The 24,745-nt window shown below is 29.1% G+C and overlaps 2 protein-coding genes across 3 annotated transcripts; both read right to left on the bottom strand.

Moving 5' to 3' along the window:
• Window positions 1-1,031: 1,031 nt before the first annotated feature.
• Window positions 1,032-2,128, bottom strand: LOC111274329 (triose phosphate/phosphate translocator, chloroplastic-like). The gene is made up of 5 exons (XM_089755173.1): window positions 1,970-2,128; window positions 1,728-1,803; window positions 1,503-1,615; window positions 1,255-1,353; window positions 1,032-1,148 (listed from the first exon to the last, which is right to left on the bottom strand). The coding sequence occupies exons 1-5, from the start codon at window positions 2,126-2,128 to the stop codon at window positions 1,032-1,034; spliced, it is 564 nt and encodes a 187-aa protein (XP_089611299.1).
• Window positions 2,129-12,923: 10,795 nt separating this feature from the next.
• LOC111274101 (NagB/RpiA/CoA transferase-like superfamily protein) lies at window positions 12,924-20,409 on the bottom strand. 2 transcript variants are annotated; one of them, XM_089755804.1, is made up of 9 exons: window positions 20,174-20,409; window positions 19,967-20,094; window positions 19,346-19,415; window positions 18,897-18,975; window positions 18,579-18,631; window positions 18,412-18,468; window positions 17,128-17,245; window positions 16,981-17,047; window positions 12,924-13,320 (listed from the first exon to the last, which is right to left on the bottom strand). In XM_089755804.1, exons 1-9 carry the CDS (start codon window positions 20,333-20,335, stop codon window positions 13,242-13,244), a joined length of 813 nt encoding a protein of 270 aa, XP_089611930.1. In that variant the 5' UTR covers window positions 20,336-20,409; the 3' UTR covers window positions 12,924-13,241. The 2 variants fall into 2 exon arrangements, with proteins under 2 accessions (XP_089611930.1, XP_022714488.2); XM_022858753.2 differs by having other exon boundaries at window positions 18,579-18,674; window positions 18,871-18,975; window positions 20,174-20,408.
• Window positions 20,410-24,745: the final 4,336 nt, after the last annotated feature.

The following is a 24,745-nucleotide window of genomic DNA, read 5'->3' as shown; positions in this document are numbered from 1 at the left end:
TAATAAATTTATATTTGACTTGATTGGAAGCAAAAAATCTATGTTTACCCAACTAAATAGATTCTAAAAAATGAGTAATTAGCCATTACCTATATAGCTTTTTGACATATAGTGGCTTTTGCTCAACTTGCGACACTCTAAATCATCCATCTGACTTGAGCAACACTGACCTACTTCATTATCATCATCTGAATGGCTAAAAAAGCTTGTAAATAGAACAAAAATTTTCAAATAGTGAAAATTTCTTAAATATAACATAAAGATTCAATTCAAAGAAATGGGCCATAAACAAAAATAATTTTTTTATCCTACTAGAATTGTAGTTATAATACTTACAATAGTAAATGAACTCCTCCAATTTGTTCATATGAGAAGTACTCTTAAATCTAGTTTGCATCCTAGTTAATAGGTGGAAAATTATCTCGCCATTCTTGTTTTATAAGTTACAAGCATTGGATCCTTGTTTAGTAACCAAATAGCTTTGTCTACATTGAAAGTCGAGAAAAACGTTGAGTTAAACAAAACCATTAATAATCATAATTACATTGGTAAATGGTGAAAACAAAAAGAGATACCAAAGTTTTGACCAATTACAACAGTATAAAGAATTGTGATCCCATCATCTCTTCTATAATGATCACGTAGATTTCCAACTTCTTCAACTTGTTACACTAAATACTTTTTCATTGCAGTTTTACTAAATTCTACAGCCTTAAATAGTGGCATTTCACCTAAATTATTTTAATCACTTAAACAGTTGATGCAATACCACTTAAAGGGAGATTCATAGTTCTTCATACATGAGATGTTATTCTCTAATTATATGGTGACAAAAATGACAAACAATATTGTATCCTTATATTTTTTTATTATGGACATTATTTTCCTTTTATAATTTTTTCAACTTCATGTATTTTTATGGCTTTTATTCAAAAATCTATGTTGACTTAAGAATTTGGATAGTTGGATCAATTCAATTCTAAATTAAAGGTTAATTATAGTAATCAGTTTTATTATTATGTGTGTTTTTGTTAAAATGTTTTACTCACTCGTTTCTCTTCTTCCATCTTGGTATTGATGAAAGAATACATTGCTACTCCAGCAATTGCTATGGTTTTTTCTTTGCTTGTCTGTGTTGAAATCTTATTTTCTGTAAAAAGTAAATTGTTAGATATTAGCTCCAAAATTTTAAGTCCAGACACAAAGAAACAAAATAATTCTTCAAATAAGTGTAAATATGTAAGATATAAACCTATCAAAGATCGGGATTGAAAAGCCAATAACAAACACATGTTTCAGCACATTGCCAACTACATGGGTAAGTGCTGCCACCCATTTCAACGTGTTGGTAGCCTACTGCATAGCAAAAAAAAAAAAAAATCTTCATCTACTTAGTATAATAATGTTAAGATGTACCATGTCAAACAGGTTCGTATAAGGCAACAATAAGAATGAAATTACTTGAAAACAATAAAACTTGTAAAAAAATGTAAAAACAATGGTATTTGATTATAGATATGGTAAAATATTCCCACCCAAAAGAGATCAAAGATGAATTTAGTCATACCCACTTGAGTAATAGCATCATTGAACTCATACTTTATTAGTTGAAGACCTTCGAATTGCAATAGGTAGGTGGGAAAACATGGAATGCTTTAAAAGACTAGTGCTTCATGTTTTAATTTTTTAAAAATATCCAACTGCCCTTAAATAATTTTTACTTACACTGATGGCTGGAGAAATATAGACTAAGAAAGAAATGATTGAAATATAAGCATAGTCATTTGTACTATCCATATCGATCTGCATATGAAAAAATAACAATTACTATAAAAAATTTATTAGTTAAAATAAAAATTCTAAGTCCTACACAAACTGAAAAAATAAAAGGATGTGTAAAATAGAAGGAATGAAAGAATTCTGTTTGATTCTTTTTAAAAAAAAGGCTAAGAGTTTTAAAAAAAGTCACCATGACTTTTTTGGAATAGATATTCTTGTAACTGACTGAGATGTTGAAAATCATTACGCTAATAAAACCTGTCGAGTTGAATAACAACTTAGTCAATGATGCCATAGATACATCTACATTCAATTTGCAATTAAATGATACCCAAACATGGTGGTACATTAATAATTTAAGTGCAATATACTATTATAGTAATAGAATATAAAGGTTGTTTATCTACACAATTAGAAATAGAGCCTATTACAAGAATGTATTTTACACTTGAACTAATTTGTGTAATTAGGTTATCAAAACAACAAACAAAGAAAAAATTAGCAACTAAAGTGATGTTCCATTTACTCTTTTTTTTTCATATTGAACATCATTATCTTGATCATAAGCCATGCTCTACATAATGGTTTAGCAATCTTATTGATAGGCATAACATTTTGCTAACTCTGGCCTTGAGTAAAATCTTGTTCACTCTTTTTTTTCTATCAATATCTATTTAATCCCATGTAACTTATTCATACAACATGCTGAAATTTTTGGCATATACTGTTATCCAGAATGCGAATAAAATGCCAACCAAAATCAATCAAAACATTTATGTTCCTAGCATAAGCAATTTACAAAGAATGGATAGAAGTGCTCATAAACATATTTTCTAACTTGTCTCAATATTGCAAACTTGCATTCATCCCTCCATATTAATTCGAATTTAGATAAATAAATGATAAAGTGTGTAAAATTATAAATAATCAAAAGTTCATACTTGCGGTGCAGGTAAATTCAAATCTTTAGAGTTGTCAAAGTCATAATTGACAACAATTTTGTACTTTACCTTTTTCTTAAAAACTATTACTTTTCTATAAGCCAAATGATTCCCATCACTGAGCTTAACTCTAGGGAAAGTTATAAGAGACCCATCAAGTAAGCCACATATATTTGAAGGGAGTGGCTTTGTAGTCTAATAAGCCTATCCTAAGAGACCTACTATCAAAGCTACAATTATAGGTGCAATCATTGCTGCAAAGGGAGAAAATATCATAAAACTTATTATATGAAGATGAATTTAACAAAGAAGAAAGATAAAATACGATTGTCAAAGCCAAAGTTTTGTACATCTAAGTTTCTATCTTTTTTTTTTGTGAAAAAATAAGAGAAAATGAAAGCAAACAAAGCAAACACAACTCAAAGAGCCAAAAAATCACTTTTATACCCAAAACATGGATTGATTTCCATTCCAATCTAATATCTTCACCAAAATCCAACCCACCCATCTTTTCAAGTACTTTAATTCTCCAAATACAAAATCTTTATCATCCGAAAAGGAATCTTGAGATTTGTACATTACTGAACCAGGTAAAAACATTAGATAAAACACCACAAAAAATAGGAAAACAAAAACTATGCAAATCCATTGAAAAAAAAAAAAGCAATTAGTTAAACCTCTAAAATTTTCATTGAAAAAAAATATAGTGCTTCTTATAGAATCATTAGCTTTTTGGTGACTACTTCCCAACAAATAATAAACAAAAAAACAATTAATATGTTTTAGTTTGAAAATTCAATGAAAAAAAAATAAAAAAATAAAAAAAAATCATCACTCCTAAATAAAGATTGAAGAAATTAATAATGGCAGATTGATGAGGGTAATTGATAAGTTTTAAAATTTACAATTACTGCTGGTGATTCATTCAACAAAAGAGATACCATTGCTTTGTATGCTTCAATAGAAAAGCTTCTAAAAAAGCTTTTTCCCAAATTAACCCTTAATTTCATAAGTTCTTTCCAAAATCTAACCCTCAATTGAATTAAATTACATTGCTTAGTTGTCCCATCTCATCTTAAGGGGACAGCTTTAATATATAGTTATAGATTATAGATTATTTACTGAAAAATTAGTTCTATGAAAAACAATTTAATTTTTGCTTTTAAACTATGCAAAACTAGCCATGTTTTTGTTGATCTTTTTGTTTTCATTTTTTATTAAGGATTTAAGTACAGAAGCATTTTCATAAAAGTGTGAGGAAAGATGATTCTATAGACACTTAGTATGGCAAAAGTTTGGTCATCTCTCTTCCAAAATTCTTACCAATTTTATGCATTAGTCTTTTGGTTTGTCTTTTAATCATTCAAATAAGACGTTTTGTGATTTTTGCACTATAATAAAAGTCATTTATTTATCGATCTACGTTAACTATTTCTAAATTTTCTTTAATCAAATTCAAAATTTAATTTAATTAGTTCATATAGTTACTTTTAAAAGGTGATTTAGAGCAAAATCTATATATATATATATATATATATATATTTAGAGTTTACTGTATATTCACCAATGTTGTTTACATGGATAAGCATATTCTTTCCTAAAAGCCTAACAAACAAGACGTTCAAATCCTAATACTTGGATATTGTTGAAGGAAAATACAACAAGAAGCATTACCAACAGGCAACAATCATATAATCTATTGATAAAGTATTAGATTCTTAATTTCAATAATCAAAAATCAATCACTAAAAACTTCAAATACCAAAAAAATATATATAACAAAAAGTAGGGACCATGCAAATAATTGTACAAGAAGTGCTCAATTGTACCAAATCAATCTCTTATAGAAAGAATTTAAAACTCCTACACTAAATAAACATGTTTAAATTACAAAGAAAACAATAAAGTATTTGATATAAAGTATAACATCAAGCATTATTTTAATGGAAGGTCATCCCAAGCTCCTAGGAATTCAAGGGTTTCACCCATTATAGGCCTTCCCAAGCTCTCTAGTAGAAGGTCTTTTGCACCATTTAATCTGGGTCTAAGTTTGACTGCAAAGATGGCAACAACAAGTATAAGAATAATATGAGCAAGTAAAATGACTAAAGAAAGCTCCATGGTGGTTGCTTAATTGTATCAGAGAAAAGTTAAGAAATCAATGTCGTTTAGGCACTAAAACGTGCTGAATTATATAGTCTGAAATGATAGCAATATTCTAATATAAGACACATGAAGACATGAATATATTGTTTACTTTATTTTTGTTTGTGTTTGAGTTACTATCGTAAATAGTACGTTGCAAATAGTCAACATTGAACCACAGTTACATTAGTGAAGTATGATGTATAAATTGTTGAAATTTTCAGTATATGAGGTTGGATTATTTATTAAAGCTTAAATGGATTAAATATTGGATACTAAAAATACTACCCATATTCAATCTGAATTTATCACAAACAGTAAATCTTCTATTTGAATCTACTAATTATTCATTTGTAACTATTTGAATCCGATGTAAACGAATCAAATAATAACAAATATATATTTATTTACTATCCAATATTATCCTTCTTACTCACCTCAATAGTCCACATGTTAGAAAATTTAAGAAAACAAAAATAATATACAAGAAGAAAATATGGCTTTAAGGCCTGAAGAACACTATCTTAAAGACAATTATACCTACATGATACAACAAAACCTTAAAAACTCTCTAAATCAGAAGTAACAAAATTGATCAGGCAAAAAAATCTATTTATAACAAATGAACAATTACCAATCAAGCCAATTTAAAAAGTCATGACATTTTGTATAGTCATGTTTTCTTGTTTAAATAAGCTTTATTTAACAGTCATGTTTTCTCTATTCAAATATGTTTATTCATAATTAACAATATTCTAAAATAAAAAAAATTAAATATTTAAAAATTAAATCCATTTGTCAAACGAGCCTATCCAAGTGTCTAAATGCTTATCTTTTGACTTTTAAAATTATCTGACCTAGTAAGAAAACTCCTAGCAAGCCCAAAAGACTTGACCCACTCTAACACTTAACTCAATTACTTAAATAACATAAGTAATCTCTTTTAAACCACATATAAATGATATTTCTACTCAATGTGAGATACACCACATTCTAAACTACCAATAATCCTCTACTAGTTTGGAATATTGGTGCTTAATCTTTGATATTTTACACAAATAAATATTATGAATACAATAAAATATATTTCGATTTAAACCTTCAATTAGCATATATACCTTAGAATTTTAACTAAGTTGATAGTGTCCACAGATTGAACCTCAACTCTTAGTATTAAAATTGAAGATATAATACACATAATATTTATTTACTATTATGTCAGAGGTTTATAATCGCTTTAATACTATTATGGCCATTCATAAACATTAGCAAGAAAGTTTTTAATTTTCTTGTTGAAGCGGCACCGCTTCTATATTTATATAGATGGAGTTTCTTGTTTATGTCTCTATTGCTATAGACATTTAATTATAAACTCTATTAAGAGTTCAATTTCATCATCTATTTATGTAACGGCTTACACTAGTATTTCAAATATTTAGAATAGGTTGACTAGTGTTTACAGACACATAACAATAACTTCTTGTTACCTACTAAACTTTGCAATTAGAGGTTACTAATTCAAAGTTAGGTTCTTATTATTGGTGTCTAAAAGGAATTTTAAACCCATTCGTACTTTTTATCAAATTTTTAGGTAGCACCTTGGTAAGCGAATCTGCTAAGTTGTTAGCAAATTTAACATATATTATGATAATCATCACATTTTTTATCAATTCTTTGATATAATCATGTCTTAGACTAATATGTTTAGATTTTTCATTATGAATTTCACTGTAAGCTCTAGACATAGTAGCATCACTATCACAATACAAGGAAATAGTTGTCATTAGTTATGGCCACAACTCTATATCCATTAATAAATTTCTTACCCATTCAGCTTTCTTGCTTGCCGTAGTTAAAGCCATAAATTTAGATTCTATAGTTAAATGTGAAATGCAAGTTTGTTTCTTGGATGCCCAATTAATTACACCACCTCCAAAGGTAAACATCCATCCTGAAGTAAATTTGAAATGCAACTTATACTAGTGATCTAACTTGCATCTGAATAGCCTTCCAAAATAGTTAAAAATTTGAAATAAAATAAGCCTAAATCTTTAGTTCTTTTAAGATAACCTAAAACTCTTCCTATGGCTTTCCAATTACTTATACTAGGCTTACTTGTATATCTTGATAACTTACAAATAGTAAAAGTTATGTCTGACCTAGTATAATGCATAGCATACATAGCACTTCCAATAGCACTAGCATATTCAAGTTGTGCAATTACATAACCTTGATTTTTTGTTAGTTTTATACTTGTATCATATGGAGTATTAGCTTCTTTTATATTAAGATATTTAAATTTATTAAGTAGTTTCTCAATATAATAACTTTGATTAAGTATGAAACCCTTGTTATATCTCTTAACTTTAATTCCTAAAATGGTATCAACTTCATTCAAATCTTTCATTTTGAAATTAGAAATCAGATACCTTTTGGTTTCATTTATGCCAATCATATCAGGACTAAAAATTAGCATATCATTCATATAGAGACATATTATAACTCTATATTCTTTAGTAAATTTTGAGTAAAAACACTTATTCATTCCATTATGTTTAAAATCATTGGCTACTATGGTTGAAACAAACTTTTCATGCCATTGTTAGAAGCTTGCTTTAGCCCATAAAATGACTTAATTAATTTACAAACTTTATTCTCATTACGTGGAAGAATAAAACCTTCTGATTGTTTCATGTATACTTTTTCCTTTAAGTTACCATTTAAAAAGATTATCTTAACATCCATTTGATGCACATATAATTTATAAATGGAAGTCAAAGCTATAAGAACTCAAATGGATGTTATTCTAGCAACTAGAGCATATGTATCAAAATAATCTATGCCTTCTTTTTGTTTAAAACCTTTTGCAACTAATCTTATTTTAAAGGTTTGTACAAAACCATCTGTATTATATTTCTTTCTAAACACCCATTTACATTCTATAGGTTTAGAACTTGAAGGTAAATCGATCAAGACCCATGTATTATTGGACATAAGTGAGTCTATTTCATCATTAATAGCCTCTTTCCAAAAAGTAACATCTCTTGAAGTCATAGCTTCATTAAATATTTTAAGGTCTTCATCTATATTTAGTATAATTGGTGTTTTATTAAGCACTTTGGTTTTATTTCCTTTTACTATGAAACTATAAAATTTGGAGAAATAAAATCAAAAGGTAAAATGTTCTCTTTTCTAGTTCTTTTCTCCTTATAAGTTCAATAGAGTCATTACTTTCTTTTTTTTTTTTTTATTTCTAGTCATAGAAATCATTTTAATTTGTTTCTCCATATCAATTTTAGTATCACATATAAATTTACTTTCAAAAAATTCTATATGAATAGATTCCACAATAACATTAGTATTTAAACCAAAAAGTCTATATGCTTTTGAATTCTATGCATAACCGACAAAAATACTTTTAATACCTCTAGATCTTAATTTTATTTTATGAGGATTATGTATTTTATAAAAGGTAATATAACCCCACACTTTAAAATAATCTAAATTTGGTTTTCTGCAATGATTCTGAAGTTCATGTGGTGTCTTCAAGAATTTCTTTGAAAGAATTCTATTATTCGTATGGTATGCTATTAAAAGTGCTTCTCATCAAAGATTTAGAGGTAATTTAGTATTTAATAATATACTATTTACCATATCAACTAAGGTTCTATTTTTCCTTTCGGCTCAACTATTTTGTTAAAGTGCATAAAGGGCTATCTTTTGATCAAAATTTTCATTATCTTTACAAAAAAGAGAAATGAATCTGAAAAATATTTGTCACCCCGATCAGTTAGAAGAATTTTGATTTTCTTTTCCTTTTGATTTTCAACAATTTATTTATATTATTTAAATTTATCAAAAGCTTCATTTTTTGTTCTCATTAGATATACAAAAGTATAACTAGAACTATCATCTATAAATGTTATAAAATACATTTTTCCTTCCCTTATCAATAAACCATTTAAGTCACAAATACCAAAATGTACAAGTTCTAACAATCATGTATTTCTTTCAGCTTTAGGAAAAGGTTTTTTAGTCATTTTTGCTTTGACATAGATTTCACATTTAATGTCATGATTTTTCTAATATGTTATATAACAATGCTTAGTCATATGATTCATATATTGATAATTTAAATGTCCTAATCTAGCATGCCATAAAGAAGAAGAATGCTCAACAACATAAATAGAAACATTATTTATTTCATCCATATTTAGTTTAAACATACCATCATTGGAATATCTTTTTTCAATGAATACACCATTTTTGAACACTATAACTTTATCAGACGTTAGTATAATCTTAAAGCCTTTCTTACATAATAGATTTACAAATACAAGGTTCTTTCTAATCTCAAGAACATGAATATTAAGTAAAGTTAGTTTATGTCTTAAGGTGAATTTCAATTCAACTGTTCCTTTTCCAATCACTTTGGTAGGAACATGATTTCCTATAAGGATGTTTTCTAGTCTCTTGCATTCCTCATAGGTTTTGAACTACTCTTTGTTTTTGCAAAGATGAATTGTTGCACCAGAATCTAGCCACCAATCAAATGATTTATTTACAATAGCCATATGAACCTTGATGATCATTCCAATTTGCATGTCAGTCACCATTGCAATAAGTTCATTAATTTCTTGCTCAACTAGATTTGCCTTGTTTTCAAAACTATAACCAATCTTAATCTCAGCATTTTTAAATATGCAATCTTTAATCAAATGTTCTTTCTTTCCATAATAGAAATACATTTTATTCTTGTTAAATTTGGATTTCTTAAATCCATTTTTCTTGACTTTAAAATTATTTTGAAATTTACTAGAAGACTTGTGAGTTTTTTTAAAATTTTGTCCACTTATAAAATTCACATTGGAACTGTTAAAAAAGAGTGCATCTCTTGCATAATTTTTCGTTTCAATCTGTATGTGAGTCTAAAATTCTTCAGTAGTGAAAGTATCTATTAAATGTAAAACTTTCTTTTTATATCCATTCCAAGAAGGAAGAAGTTTTAACAAAATAGCTCTAACTTGAAGTGAATTAAGAACTTTAATTTTTAGCTCACTTAACTTAGAAACCAGAATTTGCAACTTGTGCACTTGATTCATGATTGGTTTGTCATCAGTTATTGAAAATTCAAAGTATTTCAAAGCCAGAAACTTATTTGTATCTTTTTTTTCGTTCATGTATTTGTGTTCAAGAGTAGTCCATATCTCTTTTGGTGTTTTCATATTTTTGTATAGGTTATATAGACGATCAGATAATGAATTCAAAATATAACCTTAACAGACTAGTTCATCTTCTTAATGTTTGCTTTTTATTGCCTTAACATCGTCAGAATCTTTAGAAGTTGGTTTTGGAATTGGTTCCAAATTTGGATCAAGTACATAAAACATCTTTAATACACTCAACAGAAAAACCATTTGGTCTTTCCACCTAGTGTAGTTTGATCAATTAAAACGATCAAGTCTAATTACATCTTGATTTTGAAAATGAACCTTCATACTTGATTCCAAATTCATAGTAGCAGTAAGGATAACAATAGATGTAGTATCCATAATGGCCTTTAAATTATTAAAAAATATAAGAAAACAAAAATAATATGAAAGAAGAAAATATGGCTTTGAGGCATGAAAAATACTATGTTAAAGGCAATTATACTTATAGGATACAACAAAGCCTCAAAAACTCTTTAAATTAGAAGTAGTGAAATTGATCCGGTAGAAAGATCTATTTATAACAAATGAACAGTCACCAATTAAACAAATTCAAAAAGTCATGACATTCTGCATAGTAATGTTTTCTTATTTAAATAAACTTTATTTAAACAATCATGTTTTTTCTGTTCAAACATGTTTATTTAGAATTAGTAATATTTTGAAATAAAAAAAGTCAAAAGATTAAAAATTAAATCTATTTACCAAACAAGCGCAAATGTCTCAAGTGCCCAAGTGTTTTTTTTTTTTTACTTTTAAAATTGTCTGATCCATTAAAAAAACTCCTAGCAAGTCCAAATGACTTGGTCCACTCCAACACTTAGCTCAATTATTTAAATAACATAAGTAATCTCTTTTAAATCATATATAAATGATATTTCTACTCAATGTAAGATACACCACATTCTAAACTACAAACACCACACCATTAAAAATGGCAATAACCCATCATGTTAGGCCCAACACAGCATGATCAAGCACTTTAAAATTTATAGGCTTTATGCCATGCTAAACCATCTATTTTGAAAATTTGAGGCATGCCAACATAATATGTATTTTAATCGTGCTGCTTTAGTCTGACACTCTACAATATGGTGCTAGGCATTATAGCATGTCGGATCACTCCAACCTACCAATTTTTTCATTTCTAGCTTGGTTTTCTAGCTCTTATGAAACTACTGATTAGTATTTTGATAGTAGCTTATAAAGTTATTCGATTCAAGACATCTCTAGTTTCCATTAATTTTAAATTACTTTTATTTGAAAAAAATTTAAATAAAATTTATATATTAAGCTCTATTTACATAATATGATCAATAGAAAGGTGAATATGTAAAAGGTTAATAAATATAAGTATCTCTACAAACAGTGTCGTAGATAATTATAGAATCGTAAAAATTTTAGAATTTTTAGTGTCTCTACAAATAATGTTGTAGATAATTATAGAGTTGTAAAAATTTTAGAATTTTTATAGATAATTAGCATTATAAGTATCTCATATGCATTAGAAGATATTGACAAGGACCATTCTTTTTATACAATTATCAGTTTCATTTTATTATTATTATTATTATTTATTGAAAAATTATTTCTATGAAAAACAATTTAATTTTTGCTTCTAAACTACGAGAAACTGGTCGTGTTTTTGTTGATCATTTCGTTTTCATTTTTTATGAAAGATTTAAGCACAAAAGCATCTCATGAAAGTGCAAGGAAAGATGATTTTATAGACACTTAGCATGGCAAAAGCTTGGTCGTTTCTCTTCCAAAATTCTCACCAATTTTATGCATTACTTTTTTGGTTTGTTTTTTAATCATTCAAATAAGGTGTTTTGTGTAAGGTTGGTAATAGGTCGGGTCGGGACAGATTTTTGCTCGTTCTAAACCCAACCTGACCCAAGAAATTTTTTTTTTATACCTGAACCCGACCCGATATTGTATAACCCGTACCCGATCCAACTCGATCCGAAATTAATAAAATATTATTTTTTAAATATATATATATATTAAAAATTAAAAAAATAATTAAAAAATAATTTTTTATATAATATCGGGTCGGATCAAGTCGATTTGCCTAAAACCCGAACTTTACTTTTTCTTAATAATATATGACCCAACTCAACTCGAAACTCGATTTTCAAAAAATAAAAATCCGATCCTATGAGGTCAGATCGGATCGAAACCCGTCAGTTACGGGCTAGGCTACCAACCCTAGTTTTGTGATTTTTGCACTATAATAAAAGTCATTCATTCATTGGTCTCCTTTAATTATTTCTAAATTTTTTTGAGTTAAATTCAAAACTTAACTTAATTAATTCATATAATTATTCTTAAAATGTGATATTTTATGGAAAATTTTAGATTGAAAAATTTCGAGATAGAAAATAAATGACTTATATAACATGACATTGTCTTCATTTAAAAGTGATTGCGCCTGCTGCACTTCATTGACTCATTCCTCGAATATAATTTTCTTTTCACCCAAAAGCAAAATCCATGTATTTTCTGAGAGTTTACTGCATATTCACCAATGTTGTTTAGGGAATAGAGTGGATTCTTTCCCAGAAACCTAACAAATAAGACGTTCAAATCCTAATACTTGGATATTGCGGAAGGAAAATACAGTCAGAAGTACTGTCAACAGGCAACAGTCATATGATCTATTGATAAAATATTGAACTCTTAATTTCAATAATCAGAGATCAATCACTAAAAACTTCAAATACCAAAAAGAAAATACAACAAAAAGCATTGACCATGCAGACAACTGTACAAGTGCTCAAACTGTACCAAATCAATCTCTTACAGAAAGAATTTAAAACTCCTGCACTGAATAAGCCTGTTTAAATTACAAAGGAAACAATTAAGTATCTGATATAAAGTACAACATCAAGCATACATGGTAGTTTTTACATCATAACATCCCCAAGATGGTAATGCGTGACTTGAGTTACAAGTTTGATTATGGACAGACAGACAAAAGGCTACAGATATTGAGTGAAAACCTCAATGATCTCTCTCAGTAGTAAGAGAATTTTATATACCAACATTCGATTTATAATGTTCATATCTTAAGAAATGTCCCTATTTTATAATATCAATCTGAAGCCAACATGAAAGAAGTATACCATAGAGCTGCAATGGTACATGCAGCAAGCTTGCTTGATTAAACTCCCCCAACTGCATTTGTTGGAATATTATCAACAATTGACAATCCACTTTCAGAAGCAACAATTGCTTTGCATCTGTTGTCCATCATATCAGGAAGAGGTTAGATTAAACATGATATAATAATTAATAAGGGAAATACACCAAATCAGTGAAATATTATTGGGTAAGTGTATATATATGTGTGTGTGTGTGTGTGTGTGCGCGCGCGCGCACGTGCGCGTTTGCATGTATTTGTTTTGTCTGGATGGGGGGATATACAACAACTAATAGTGGCTTGATTTGAGTAGAAAGCATAGACAACTGCATATTTATCATAAAGAAGAATAGAGATTATGAGCACCCAGGTTTATCTCATTCTCATCCATATCTCTGACTTTTAAATTTCGTTTAGTGCTATGGTAGTTAACTTTAGCTTAATTTGATTAGACTGACAACACGCAAAGTAAAGTTATCTCAGTTCAATAAGTTTCAATGAAAAATGAAGACAGTTTGAGTGAAGGGCTTTCCCTGATACGTGCTGCAAGAAACATTTATCTACGTACTCAGGTACAAGAGAAATTAGAGAGGTCTAACTTTAAATAAATAAGGAATTAATCAACCCTAAGGCTAAAATCATAGGATTGACTTTGCAGAAGGAGGATTAGTCACTCTTGGGATTGTGGCTCTAATGTTGGCTCCCCATCTAGGAAGCACAGATACAGACAACAGATTATGGATAAGATCTGATATGTTGGTCATGAACATATGATACAAAACAACAATAACAACAACAACAACAAACTAAGACTTATATCCCATTATCTGAGGTCAGCTTTGGTCGTGGACATATGGTGATGTTTAAAAATGGATACAACAATTAGAATATATATATATATATATATATTATAATTTTAATTTTGCATAAACAAATCAGGTGCAAATTTTCTTTTTTGTCATAAAGGTAACTTCACTATGAAGTACATATTATATAATCTTTATATGCTTAAAAGTTTTTATCCAATAAGGTTTGAAACCATCTGTTAATGTAAATATTACATTAACAGCATCCAAACATAGGCCACTTTACCCAACCCAATTGTATGTCCTAGTGCCATCCACTTTTAAACTTATTTTCTTTTTCTTCAGGGCTGGTTAAGCAAAGCAGCAGCTGCACCATCTATTCCTTTGATGGCTTCATCTACCGTCCAAATTTTCACTTGTAGTAGTCCAAGTCTCACCAACATAGATCATGCCTAAAGCAAGGGAAGATTGTGTTATTCTCAATGTTTCTCTCTTCTCTTCTGACACTTAATGGCCACAAGAACATTATGTCTATTCACCACCAGTGACAAGAAATTTTTGGCCCTTCACCACAAACTAAATCCCATACCCATCACGTATCCGTGCTGTATGTGAAATAACAATTTCAGTTCTTACCTTTTTCTGGCATATCTGGTGCCATTAAACACATACAGCTTGTTGAATGCACATAGGCATCCAACATGGATACAACACGAATAAAGGTGGGTTGGAGCCATATCCATGATTATTTTGCTAGAAACTAAAAATAATTGAACTAAAACAGAAATTTCAATAGCCTGAAACCTAATGACTTCATACTAAAAATGACTGGGAGTTTAAATAACTTGAATAGAGAACAAGCTACCTTGTTTGATTACAACTTCTGTGCTTTACCTATTATATTGGATACTGGACATGACACTTAAAATCACTATAATGATCACCTGCCCTCTTTTACAACAGGATGAGACTTTCAAATTCCACTCAATACAATCTTTTCCTCTCTCAGAAAGCTGTCTATGGTAAACATGTTGGAATATTTTTAAAATATAGTGAAAGTATGAATGTTAATTGATTAAACATGATGTATTAATCAAAAGAATGAGAAACAAGCTATTGAGAAGCTATACAATAGCTTTGATAAAAGTTCCAAACCAAGGAAATTGATTTAAGACATGAAAAATCAATTGGAGAAGCTTCCAATATAAGGCATTCAAATGCCCATGCATGGGGATTAGAATATCATGTGAAAAATAGCTTATGTTTCAACTTTACACTATGGCATTGACCAATCAATGGCATTCGAATGCCATGCCTAGAAATGAGGCATTAGGATGCCCAACCAATGGTATTGGAATGCCATGCCTGAAAATGAGCTTTGGGACAAAAATTACAAAAAGGAATTAGACTTGTGTGAGAGGGCATTCTAATGTCATAGTACAAATTTTTGATAGCATTACTGTAATGTTTAGTTTCATTTCAAACCTTTTCATAAGGCATTCTTTCACTTGCAAAAGTTTGCAAATCACACCTATTGAGTTCCCAAAGTTATGAACTCAATGAAAAGACAATCTGGTTTCATCAATCAACTGAAGAGTTACAACTCTTGAGTTTGATCTTTATAAATAGAGATATAAAAAATTATTTTAGTAAACTCTGAAAGACTTGAACATATTAGAACCTATTTAATTCTTTTCTTCTCATTCTCAAATTAAGAAAAAGTCTCTTAGACACGGTTTATTGTAGAAAACAGGGACTAGGAAAGATATTTCTGCCTCTCATCAAAAGTGTTTAGTGGTTTGATCTCACAAGTGCAAGATGTTATCAAACAAGGATTCATTGTATCCCAAGACTATTCAATCTAACCCTCTTGTATACTGTAGTTGGTGGGAGCAAAATAAGTTCAAAGAAAAGTAGTATTTGCAATTTGCAGCAAGCCTTGAAGGCATTTCCTTCTATTTTGTTTCTCTATCTTGTACCCACCACACCTCTCACAAAAACAACATATCTACCGATGTCAATTATAAACATATTCACATCTGTCAAATTGAAATGACTATGCTCATTCATGCAAATTTATAGTTGCTAGACAAACCTACTTTTTGTATGATATTAGCTATTTATAATTACCACCTGATAATTAATTAAAATTTAAAGTGGGGTAAAAATACTCAATATTGAATTACTAGGTGCATCAAGTTCATATTGTGTTTAACAAGTTGTACTAGTTTGATTCAGTTTTAGATCATAAAAAATTGTTTAATGAACTATGAATTTTGATTAAAGACTAAAATACCTTTCTCATTGGCCAGGTCCATATTTGATTCAAAAGGCAGAGAGGTTATTCTAGGTTTTGGGTTCCTTCGAGTTTGGTTTGATCTGGCCATTTGTCATTTCAAGTTTTACATATTTGTATTTGGGTTGTTAGGTTCAGGTCATTGACTTATTTTAAAGGCATATTGGGTTGAGTTAGCTTTATCACCTCTATTAATGTGGAAGGTAAACAAATATTCCAAGTACAAGTTAACAAATAATTCCCTTTAACATGTGTCTAAATCCAAACCCACCATATCGGAACTCTCAACAATATTTTGATTATCCAATAGATAAACTGAGGATCCTATGAAAAATTCCTGGACTACCCCATCATGTGGATAGAATTTCAACTCGTGTGTTCCATTGTATTCAACTAGCTAAATAGCTGCAATAAACATAATTGGGATAAAACAGTAAAATGATTCAATATCCATTCATGCCAAAATCACATATCTTCCAACTCAAACACTTGTAAGATAATAATAATAATAATAATAATAATAATAATAATAAAATCATCAAGATTTGCTTTCTGCGTGTCATGTGAGAGATTCATGTTTCCTCTCCAAAAAATCAAACAACAGCTCAATCCTATCTGTGCAAGAAAAGAGAGTTCACAAGGGAAAAATGGAACTCACGGAAATTTGGAGACAACTCCATGATCTACAACCCCATCAATCTTTTCAAGGCTTTCAGCAACTTCGGCTACAAGTAAATTTATGTAGGTCATAAAAAGAGTTTCCGAGTTGTTATTTTCGTTAAAACATGATGACTCTCAAACCTACCAAGACTGGCTATAGGAGATGTAAAGATGACATCAAGAATATTATGACCTTCTCTAGTGACTAATGGAAAGTCACCTCCAAGTGGATCTGCTTGTCCTATTGTTGGTCTCCTCCATACCTTCACAAAGCAAAGGAAGCAAATCATTAGAGTAGAAAAGGACTTACAGTTTAATAAAATTTACCAAATGAATAGCTCATTAGATATCCTGCATCCTAATTACAATTATAAAAGCACAATGCTAAGGAAACTACTTAGTACACTAGAAAGTAGTATGTAGTACACTAGCAAGTAGTATGTATTAGGAAAAATTTTAAAAGGCCATTGGATGATAGTTTTAAAAAATTTTATTTTGTTTCTTTTACTGAGGCTAATGATTGGGAATAGGATGCTCTATTGATGAAAGATCTTGAATTTATCACTGTTACAGTATTATGAATGTTCTCTGAAAGGTTTAAAATTCTAATGAGGGCAAAACTTAGGATGCCAGATTAAAGAACATATTGTCTATGACAATCTGATACTTTCAAGGAAAATAAGCAAAAAAAATATTAGAAAAAATAGAAAGATATCCTACAGAATAAAGCTGAGGGCTGCCTAATTAATCATATTCTTGATACAAACCTTTCCAGAAACAGGAAAGCAGGACTAATGACAACAAAGATGAATATATACTCGTCATCTCTTTAACCTAGAAACTTGGACCATTAGAACCTACCATACAGCACAAAATAGAATATAAAAAAGACTCAGGAGCCCGTGCTTACTACAGTGTATCTATAACTGTAGCAAATAATCCTTAATCACTAGGTCAAAGGAAGTCCCAAGTAAAGCTGACTCAAGAATGTGAATGACTTCTAAGCCCTCTTAATCCCGTCATGATCTGAACTAGCCTCCAAAAAGTCAATTCTTAAACAAAAGAAAAAACCTTAAGCAAGATAAACAATTTTGAGAACATTTATACTTATTGAGCAGGCTTGCATATCCTTCCCAGCATCTAATATCAATCAACTTAGAGATAACAAAATTTCTTCATGAACATCAGATTCTCATGGTCTTTAGAACTATTCTTTCTTTTGGCGAAGGAAAATAACAAAACCACATTAAGTACAAAGCAAATGGTAGAAGATGAGTTGCATAAACCTCATGGATCAGGAAAAACAAAGTAGCTTGTACTTACAAAGAACTAAGCCACATGAACATATACATATATATATATATATATATTGTACTTACAAGGAACTAAGCCACATGAACATATATATATATATATATATATATCATACCTCTGCATCACCTAAAAATAGGTCATCAATCTTTTCAGCAGTGTCCATCCAGTTGAGCTGAAAAATATACAAATGTTAATCTGTTCATCCTTTTCTTCCTTCCTTGGTTTATTAGAGTGGTTTCACATATTTTCAACAGAAGCAAGGAGATGAATTTATTTACTTACTGATTCAACTAGAACAGGAATAGAACCCTCCAGACCACATTTATACTGATTTTCTGTAACCATGAATACAAGCTGATCAGCCATGCTTAGTACCAACTGCAAGTGAAAGTTAGCAGTAGGTGTTTCAGAGTGAAGTAACTGAAATAGAATTCAATTAATTTTAGATTGTATAAATTCAGAGCAATAATTCTATCAAAAATCATGAGTTCTTACATGTCTTCGGATAAACTTCCACACTAGGGCTCTGCCTAGAGAGCCATGGAAATAGGACAGACAATAAAACTTGACTCACCTTCTCTTGGATTATGGACTCCTCACCTTGAAATCTTCGGCGTCCAATGACTGAAATTAGTGTTCTTTCCTCTATTATGTCAACATCATCAAATGCAAAATCAATCTGCAAAAAACAACTCTTTGTCTTATCATATTACAGTTTGAACTTAGAAGCATATCATGCTATTATTGAATTCAGAACCATGAAAGTCTAAAGGCTGGAGGCAAATTTATAGAAGTTATGAAAAAAATAATCTTACGGTAGTTCCTAATGGCAATTTGTTATTTCCTTTTGAACTTGTAAATGCCTAGTGATCCAGCAACAACGAAGAAACTTTGCAGTCTAGTGCAGATTTTGCTTGAATAAATTCACAAGAAAATGCTTGATCAAGGGTTTTTGTTGGTTCAACAAAATTAAAGCATTCAAGCAGAACTAAAAAAAGCAACAGTCAAAACCCAATTAATGTAAATTCATCAGTTGAGTAATGACCCACTTGAGAACTGTTTTCAAACTCTCCTAATGGAATTCCTGCCTTTGCTGCCTCACTTGCACTCACTTCAGACCTGCACAAATCCAGAGCAACTTACACGTATTAACAAATAACAAACCAAAAAAGAGGCTGCAACTAGACTTGATAATCTAAAACACAACATGGTGACATGACACAAACATGATACGAAAAGAGGACACCAAAGTGATACCGCTTAACATTTTAGCAATAACTATATATAGGTTTAATAAAACCAAAAAAATTTATTTCATGTTTTCATATGGACACGAATTATGACATGTAATTTTCGTGTAAAGTACAATATTAATACATGAATTTTAATATTTTACAGATACAAATACACGAATCACCGAGTGTAGTTGCAACAGTAGAGGAGCAAGCAATACAAATTTGGTTCTCTTGAAAACGAAATTAAATACGATTAGAGCAGAAAAGCCGATGATACTAATTATCAAGGCCAAGTGAGAACATAGAGAATCACCAAACGATGAAAATAGAAAAGAAGAGTAGCACAATATCTCATGGAGCCTTTTGAGAGAACAGTAAAGAGAAGAGAAAAGAGAAAACCCATCAGTGAGGTGAGATGAGAAAATGAAAACTCACGTGGGTATCCCTACAATGTGTTTGAATGCACGTGCACGAAGTTGCTGACCCAAATACTGAATGGCCATGGCTGAAGTTTGACCAGACCCCAGTCCAATAACCATTCCACTTTTTACAAACGAATCAACCTAGCATTACCAGTTATGCAAGTTATGTTAAAAGGGAAATGCAAGTGAAAGAAAAAAGAAGAGAATGAATGAAGCGTACAGTGAGCTTGGCTGCTCGGAACAGAGGGGAAGCCTCTGAAAGGGAGCAAGCAGTTGCAGTTGATGGTTGAAAGTTGGTTTTCCTTTCCCTTGTAAACAGTCTCGGATTGGGCTTCAAAGTTAAAGGGAAATAAGGAAGAATTGCTGCTGAAGCTGATGCCATTCTTTTCTTTCTTATCTCAATGCTTCTGGTTTCAAATGGATGCACCTCTTTTTTTTTTCCTTTGCCTTAGACTCTCTCCAATAAAAATTTAAAATAAAAAATTATGGAATTTTTTATAAAAAATTCCATAATTAGAAAAATATATATGATTTTATATTTAATGGAAGGAATATTTTGCCTTATAATTTTATGTTTCTGTTATTGGCATCAAATATAAAAGAAGTGACAAGCCAATGACTTTTAATTGCCCATTGTCACCATGGCTATTGAGGTTAACGAGACAAAGAACATCCCTAAAACAACTTAATACTTATACAAAATATTGGTATATGTCTCTTTTATTTTTAGATGTCCCAAACAAAATTAGCAATAATTGAAATGAAAAGTTAACTAGTATAGTTATGAATAACCTTTTACTAGAAAATTTGTGGATTCTTTTTTTTTTATATATATATTTTGTTGGATATTTGGATTTATTTATTTTTTAATCCATATAAGTAGATTTAGTTTTTCTTTTAACCTACTTTTTCACTTATTTAATGTAATTGCTTTTCTCCATGAAAGATACTATTTCACATGGCCTTATTTGGATATTTTTGAAATGTTGGAGGAATTATGAATCTAAGTTAGGACCTATTTTTTTTGTTGATATTTAATGGTGTCCAATTGTTTGCATGGGATAGAATTTTGAAAGTATAAGAAAGGGTGATAAGTCAAAAGGCAAAGCTTGAAAATTGTTTTGATACTTGTACTTTAAACTTAAGTAAGTGCTCCATCAATAAGTAGGAAGAAGAAAAAAATGTAGACGGAAAATACGGAAGCTAGAGTTGCACTTAGTTAAGAGATACTTAGAAATGGATACTTATACTTATGTAATGGGATACTTTAGGTCTAAATGGCTCAAGCTCGATACAAGAGGATTATAAAATGACATGTAGGCTCAAGCTAAATTGATAATTAACAATTTTATTGAGAGTGATAAATTAGTATTTTAATGTATCAAATAATGATTAATTGAAATAATCAAACTAACGTAAAATTTAAAATTTTAAATTAATCAAACATATTAATTTAATCAAAATAATAAAATTATCCTTAATTGACAACTGACTTACACTCTAAAAGAAAGTCTATTTTATCCTATGGATAATACACCTTTAGAATGCACCAAACCAACAATATGGATAATCCCTTCCTATTGAAAATGTTCAATGTGATTCTTTTAATTCTTTAGGTATCAATGTGATAGAAAGTATAAAGTTCAGGGACCAATATGCATTTAGCCCATTCAATAATGTGTGATCTCCTATTACTGCTTAGGTTGAGCTCCGCATAGCCCATTTGGTACAGTGCTGGATAATGCCCAGTAGGTTCCAAGACCCATCAGGCCAACATTTGGTACAAACAATTTCATCAAAGGCCCGTGACAACAAGCAACCCTTGGCTACAACCGGTTCAAAGGGCCGGGCAATGCTAGTTATGTTAAAAAGGGTCAACAGATTAGAAAGGCACGCACATGGATAATGGAATGAAAGAGAAAGTGGTGGTGATGATCATGATAATGGGAATCAGCCTCTTTTGACACCGAAAATATGATGCTATCAACTTTCGAGTCTCAACGACTATATAATATATTCATAAATGGTCCCAACATTGGATAATGGTGCTATCATGCTTTCGCCCGTTGCTTTTCACTAAACATTATCATATCCCCTCCCTTTATTCTTTCCATAAAGCTTTACATCATAACTAACCAAACATTTTTCATATGTTTTATATAATCTATGATATCAATTTCCTTTTTCTTTTCATGTTTTGGTCAAAAATTTTTAAAAAAAATTGAATCTATATTAATAAATTCGATTGATGCTTGAGAGAAGAAAAAAAATATTAATAAAAAATAAGCCAACAAAAAAATATGGCTTAAATTATAACTTTTAAAATGATACCTAATAAATTTAAAATTTAAATTTTAATATTTATAAATTTTCAACCGATTTTATATCAATAACCTAAATCAAATTAAAAAATAAATAAATAAATTTTGAACGAATGATCCGGAATGGTAAAATTGCCGATAGGCCAACTAACTATAAGAAATAAACATTCATGAATTTATAGTTTATTACCTCAAAAGTCAATACCATTTATGGGAGCCGTTTGACTGTGAAACAAAAAATTAATGTTGTACAACGACTGATATTTTACATTGAATAAGCTCATAAGACTATCCCAACTATTTATAATTATTAATTGAGTTTTATTATCTCATCATATTTTTTTAAACACATTTCCTTAACTCAAATTTATTTCAATTACAAGTACAATATTAAATTAATCCTTAATATAATAATCTCAACAAATAATTTATTTAAATTCGTATATTTTTATCGATTTATATATATTTAAATCAATTCATATATAATTCAAAATCGAAATTTGATTTCTAGCAATAATAATTTATTTTTTAAGTTAATATAATTAAAAATTTTTAAATTTTATTATTTTGTTTAAATAAATTTTTATATTTTTGTTATATCCAAAGAAATTTTTAACATTTAATTTATATTAAAATAAATTTTTAATTTTATGAATTGGATGCGAGTATATAAAGAGATGGGAAGACATCCATGATAGTTGAAACATTAGATTCCTAATAAAACATGTAGCAGCATGCAGCAACTTTTGTTGCTTTAAAGATAAAGATTGAAGACAACCCCATCGTCGCACTCCAACAAAAACTTTCTCTCTCTCAATATATATTATTTTTTCCGTTATGATGATCACGGGTTAAAGTAAAAGACAAAGGGGCTAACAAAATTGGAACGTTGGAAAGGAAAGGAAGAAATGGACACAGCACAAGGAAAATGCGTTGAGTGGGTGGTGACCCATGGCATGCCCATCGTTTTCATGCCACATTCATGCCTCGCCCCCATTTGATTTGACTTTTCTTTTTTTTTTTTTTCTTTTCTTTTTGTTGGTGGCCAACATTTTCTCTCCTCGTTTCTTTACTTATTTTTTCAGCGACAAAACCTACCCATCAAATTATTGTTTCTTTCCTCTTTAAAGCTTCGATCAGATTCCCTAATTTTTAGGGTTGGCATGCTAAATGATTGCTCTCTTGTCAATTCAGGAATTAAAAGAAAAAAAAAGGGCAAACAACCAAAAAAAATTATTTTTTTATTATCAAAGGATTTTATTTTTCAAAATAATTTTATAGATAAAAATAAATTTCTTGTAAAGATTACTATTAGTATTTTTTGTAATTTTTTCAAAATTATTATTAAAAATAATATCATTATTTAACACATTCAAAAATTTATTGAGTGTCAATTATATAATCTTTTCCTAAATACCATCATAATAAATGTTTTTATAACTATATTTTATAACAATTTAATTTTTTAATTACGTATTACTTAAAAATATAATCAAGTCAAATTAAATCGATACAGTGATAAATTCAAATTCGAGTTTAATTAAAAATTTACTATTTGAAACTTAATTTGAGTTTGATTGAGTTTTAATTTTTAAGTTTAAGCTCAACTCAAAATAAAAATAAAATTACTCAAACTCGTTTGATTAGGCTCGTTTAATAAAATGAACTCGATTCTCGTATTTAATTTCGAGTTTGATTCTCACATTTAATTTCAAACTCAATTATGTGTTTGAATTTGTATTTGAACTCGAATTAATATATATAAGAGTAAAACAATAATTTTTTAATTAAAATAATATAAATATATTAAAATTTAAAAGTTATATTAAATTCGTAAATTATTCAAATTAAAATACTCAAATTCGACTTATTCAATAAATCGAACTGTTTGAGTTGGAGCTCAAACTCGATTTGATAATAATTGAGCTAAATTCAAATTTTATCTAAATTGAAATCAAATAACTTATAAATATTAATGTATTATTTATATCATAATATTATCTATATATAAAAAAATGTAAGTACCATTCAATTGTAATATATAATTATATTTTAACAAAGTTAATTCAATTATTTTATTTTTTTGACACTATTTAAAATTTTTATTAAAAAAAAAACACTAGCTATGAGCAGGTTTAAAGAATGCCTAGTTTTATTTGGACGTGTACAATAAACGTATATGATTTGTAAACCTCACAAGTTTATAAAAAAATATAACTTAAAATCCCTAATCATTATACAAGTATTTCAAAAGGTGATTAAATGATCATATTGGTTTATATCTTAATATGCAAAAATTATTATTTTAATCATTCATAACCTATCATTTGTAAGTTTGATCATAAATCAAGATTTAACATGTTACGTAAAATTAATTACTCTCGGGAATAAATTTCATAAGTGTTTTTTTAATTTATTTTTTACTTAAGTTCTTAATTTCTTGATTGTTCCTTTTGGATTTTTGATCTTTT

Source organism: Durio zibethinus, chromosome 26 (genome assembly GCF_047325235.1).
Source record: "Durio zibethinus cultivar Kanyao isolate XHJ-2024 chromosome 26, ASM4732523v1, whole genome shotgun sequence".
NCBI lineage: Eukaryota > Viridiplantae > Streptophyta > Magnoliopsida > Malvales > Malvaceae > Durio > Durio zibethinus.
The sequence above is the reverse complement of the archived record's forward strand: the minus strand, read 5'-3'. Positions and strand labels throughout refer to the sequence as shown.